The sequence below is a fragment of the Penaeus chinensis genome, chromosome 39 (assembly GCF_019202785.1).
Source record: "Penaeus chinensis breed Huanghai No. 1 chromosome 39, ASM1920278v2, whole genome shotgun sequence".
Taxonomy (NCBI): domain Eukaryota; kingdom Metazoa; phylum Arthropoda; class Malacostraca; order Decapoda; family Penaeidae; genus Penaeus; species Penaeus chinensis.
In genome coordinates this window covers 7,176,522-7,181,521 of record NC_061857.1, presented here as the reverse complement: position 1 = coordinate 7,181,521, position 5,000 = coordinate 7,176,522, and the positions used below count along the sequence as shown (strand labels likewise).

At 42.4% G+C, this 5,000-nt stretch overlaps 1 protein-coding gene across 1 annotated transcript in view; it reads right to left on the bottom strand.

Moving 5' to 3' along the window:
- LOC125046434 overlaps nt 1-5,000 on the bottom strand; it is an 11,403-nt gene that overhangs the window by 518 nt on the left and 5,885 nt on the right. The window contains exons 5-7 of the mRNA XM_047644210.1: nt 1,444-1,633; nt 1,033-1,142; nt 741-882 (exon numbers count right to left, since the gene is read on the bottom strand). Of these exons, the coding sequence (XP_047500166.1) occupies nt 741-882; nt 1,033-1,142; nt 1,444-1,633 (442 nt within the window). The remainder of the gene's footprint in view (nt 1-740; nt 883-1,032; nt 1,143-1,443; nt 1,634-5,000) is intronic.

The window sequence follows — 5,000 nt, the reverse complement described above, 5'->3', positions numbered from 1 at the left end:
GTAGTGTATTTAAGTATAACAACATAAACAATGTTGCCAAATTAACTATGTTAAAAAAGTTCTAGGCAAATTTTGTCATTTATAAATAAATATTTGAAGTTAAATGCATAAGAAAATATTTGAAAAAAACAATTCTATGTATTCATTTTTCAATTGATGTATAATACCCTCATGTAGTTTTACTCTTTAACCCAATGCCGCCGGGGAAAATGAATAAAAAAATGAGGAAAATGCTATGTTCATTTTTATATTTTTGTGAAATGTCTCTGCACATAGATGGCTCTGCTAGTGCTTAGCCATAAAGTAGTCAATTAGTACACCTTGTGACCTTACCTGATTTGAATTGGCAGGAAAAATTTATTTTTTACTAGTGCTATGAATATCGATGGTGTTATTTTTATTATAAACATTATAATCACTATAATGTTATACACATTAGTAACAGCAAAAAAGATAACATAAAATATTTTTGTAAATCAAAGAAAAAAGTAAACGGGCAAGACAGGCAGTACTCGTAACTGACTTATTGGAGACTTAGTACAAGTGTAGCCATCTATGTGTAAAAACAATCAAACGAGTAACTCACAGTGGGCATGGCATGTACGTACCCGTCATGCCCCTCGGAATTGGGTTAAAGCTTGAATAAATGTTCCCAAAACGACTGAATAAAATAAAATAACATTTGCTTATTGAATATTCATTTGTTCTGCTTTGCTTAGATAAAATTTTCCCCTCCTCACCTTGGAGGAATCTGAATGTAGAGGTAGAAAGTCCCGCCCTCATAAGGGGAACCAGCCGGGCCCCGAATGGAGGCCTGCCAGTGTAGGGACATTTTGTCTAAGGGTGAAGCCTCAATCCCCTCAGGAGGATCAGACCTCAAGGCTGGGAAGAGAAATTCATAAATAAAATAATTCATTCAACAATATGTTATGAAGATGTTTAACTTTCTAATGAATATGACAGTTCCACTCTATTTCACACTTTTTCAAAAGCTTCAGAATGAGATATGTAACAATTCAACCCTGTCTATACTTCGGAGTTCATTCCGTAGTCGGTTTCGCCTCCATGAATTTTCATTGGAAGGCGGGGCAGTGAGGAGTGACATTTGATGGAGGCACATCTGACATGGGGCGCTCTCCGTTCTGTGAAAATAGGTCTCTCAGGAAAACTGATCATCGCTTATTTTGAGGCATACCTCAACTGTGGTAAGCAACATGGTATGATAAGAACACTGAAAAAAATAATGTTTATCATCTGGAGGTTTCTGCTTTACAACTTTAATTTTTGTTAACAGTCATGAAAGGGACAAAAAATGTTTAGGCCTCACAAATGAAAATATCTTTATACCTCTCTAGCCAAAAGCATTGACCCACACATTTTATCTACTATATACTTCAAAGAAACTAAAAGTAATCATAAAACAAAGTGACTATCACAACTCACAACTTTGTGTAGACCAACTGCCATGGCACTTTGGTGTAGAGAGGCCTGTACAAAGGCCACCTGCATTTTGTGTACTCCTGCCACTGTGATTCTGAGACATAACGTGCCACTAACTGCTGCCAGCGCCGGCACACTCGGCCTACTGACCACAGCGTCATGTCATCTAGCAAGTCAAACACCAGCACCAGAACTGAAGACAAGAAAATAAGTGCATGCTTACTGTTAAGAAATCCTTTCTTATTTTAATTTTCTATTATCATAAACACAATTGCCCATAAGAGCAATAAAGGTAAAACTGAGATGGAATATCTAACTACTAATCAAAATATACACATCTTTATACTGAAAAGGAGAAAACATAAGGGATACAATCCAAAGGGAACACCACAATAATTCACTTGAAATAAGCACTACAAAATTATGAAGAAATAGTATTTTCATAAAATAAAAGATATATTTGACAAGTTTGGATTATATCTCTTATTATATTCTTGTATTCCTGATGAAGATATAATCAAAACTGGTCAAATTCATCTCTTGTATTGTGAAAGTATTAATTCTTATTCATACCTTTTATACATTTGTCAACATGAATAGAGTTCAAGAAATAATTTGTTACTCTTGCATATCTACTAATGCAATATTAGAATGGTTATAAACAAGGTCAGCACCTTAGATCCATCCTACAGAGATGTTCAAAGTGGCTAAATAGCACATCATCCCACTTATTTCTGAATCAACACATGATAAATTACAAGTCAGTTTGGGCTATATAATTCCAACATATAACTTTTGTATAGTTTGAGATCAGTTATCTTCCAGCTTTGGGAACTATAATTCAACACATGAAAAGTCTGTTAAACTGTCACAAAAATACTGCAAAAAAGATACTGCTATTGACCCAGTGCTGCGGGGGATGTCCTGTCTTTTCACATGAATAGCTCCACAGTGGCTAACTAGGTCCCTGGGATTGATGGGTGGATAATCTGCATTCCTAATTATTGGTATACATGTCTGTCTGTCTGTCTGTCTGTCTGTCTGTCTGTCTGTCTGTCTGTCTGTCTGTCTGTCTGTCTGCTTGCCTGCCTGCCTGCCTGCCTGCCTGCCTGCCTGCCTGCCTGCCTGCCTGCCTGCCTGCCTGCCTGCCTGCCTGCCTGTCTGTCTGTTTGTCTGTCTGTCTGTCTGCCTGCCTGCCTGCCTGCCTGCCTGCCTGCCTGCCTGCCTGCCTGCCTGCCTGCCTGCCTGCATGCCTGCCTGCCTGCCTGCCTGCCTGCATGCCTGCCTGCCTGTCTGCCTGCCTGTCTGCCTGCCTGTCTGCCTGCCTGCCTGCCTGCCAGCATGCAGATGTTGCGTCCACCCAGAGCGACTGCCCGGGGATTAACTTCAGGCAAGCTATCCGGGTAGGAGCTTGGTACATCCAGTCCTTGCAGCAGGCTGAGCAATTACCCCTACTATCGAGGGATCTGAGGCGGTTGGGAGTTGAGGTGGTTGCCCTCTCAAAGGTGAGAAGATGATCAGTATGTGCAGGTACCCTTTCTATTGGTCAGGCCAGGATGGTGGTCACCATCTCTAGAGAGTAGTCATAGCCATCTCCAGCCAACTTCAACCATCAGTAATAGAGGAAACACCAGTTGATGAGCATATTATGGCATTTAGACTGAAGCATGCTTTAGGCTTTGTGTCTCTTATTGCTGTGTACATTACTACCAGTGTTTGTAAACTCAATGAGAAAAAGGTGTTCTATGCTAAATTCACATCTGTGGATGTCAAATGTCCCTGGCAAGACATTCACATTGTACTGGGTAACTTCAATGTGATCGAGCTGGCTACAAAATGTCTGTCAGTCCCTATGGCTCAAGAGCTGATCCTAGTAGTGGGAAAAGCCTCCAGGACTTTGCTATGATTTCTGGTTCCTGGTACCACTTCAAAACTCCCCATCTCTCCAGTGGCCACTCCAGGGTATTTCACTTGGACAGATTGAGGGAGAATTGTGCCAGGAGGTTCACCAAGGCAGTCTCTGATTGGTTCACAGAATTCAAAAGTGTGACAGACCCAGTAATCTGGGTCTGTCACCCAGTGACAGACTACTGTCTGTCACGTGTATAGCCATTGTAACAAACTGCATGGCTATATGCATAACAACATGCTAGAGCTATATGTAGTGGACTTCTGCGCCCAGTAGCTGGACATTGCCAGATATCACCAGAGTTTATGATGCCGAGAGATTTTTGATACCCCGTCAATGAGGGGTTAAGCACGAAACACTCAATGCAACATAGGAGTACATTAGGGAATGCCCAAGTGCAAGGCAGAATTTCATCTCACCAGAGACAATGGAGGCCACAGATGTGTGTCACGTGGCTCTTCTGAATGAAAATCAGGATTTGTGCTGGTGCTTGGTGTGACACTACTGAGAAGGGACAAGGATCAGTTCATCTACAATCTTGCTGAGGAGGTTGAAGGCCACTTCTTATAAATGACCTCTGCTGAACCCCATGCCCTCCTCATTGATGACTGCAGTCCGCTCAGTGAATAAACGATCATCTCAGATCATGTTGGGGTTCATAAAAATTGGGCTGAGCCTTTTGAGCAGCTGTCCTAGGTAGACCCTCCAGCAGTTAGTCTGGATGCAAGTAGTGTCACAATACCTGTGCCAGACCGACCCATCTCTGAGATTAGGGAGGCAGTCTTCAAGGTAAAGGGTGCTGGTGAACCTATGGCATGGGGTTTGCATACAGTTTTGACTGCCATCTGGCAGTCTGGTTCCATTCCCCCTGATCCCATTGTGGGTCATGGTCATCTCTCTCTGGAAGAGAAAAGGGGTTTAATGTGACTGTAGCAACTACCGTGGCGTCACACTGCTTAGCATGACAGCCAAAGGTTTTTGCTCACATTCTGGCAAATCCACAATAGACTGAATTGCCATCAAGAGTCTGGTCATAGCTACTTGCAGCTTACATTGTCGACCTTGCACCAACACTTTTGGTGCAAGGTCTACCATCCAAAGTGAATGTGGAGTAACAGTGGGCAATATCAAGGTCACTGACCTCAACTTTGCCAACAATGTTGCTATCCTATCTGAGTCTCTGGAATCACTGTTGGTGGCTCTTGATGCATTTAGCAATGAGGCAAAGCCCTTGGGCCTAGAGGTCTCCTGGACCAAGAACCAGATCCAGGATTTTGGAAGTTTAAAGTTTAAAGTTTAGTTTTGATTCCATTTGTAACAATGGATATTCTTGGTGTGACATAGTGTCTGTTTCATTTTGCTTCTAAACTATCCCGTGTGCAAGGAATGGCCGGGGTTACCATCCACTGGCGGCGAGGGATTCGAACGCAGGTCAGCAAGATTGCTAGACGAGATCGCTACCGCTGCACCACACAGCTGTTCAGTGGATACATGACTGCAGCAAGGACATTGAAGTCACATACCTTGGTAGCAGTAGTCCATGACTCTGGGCTGTCAGACCAAGAAGTCAGTAGAAAGATTGGTCTGGCAGCAGGAGCCATGAACTCGATCAAAAAGAGCATTTGGTACTTATGCAGAAGGACCAAGCTAC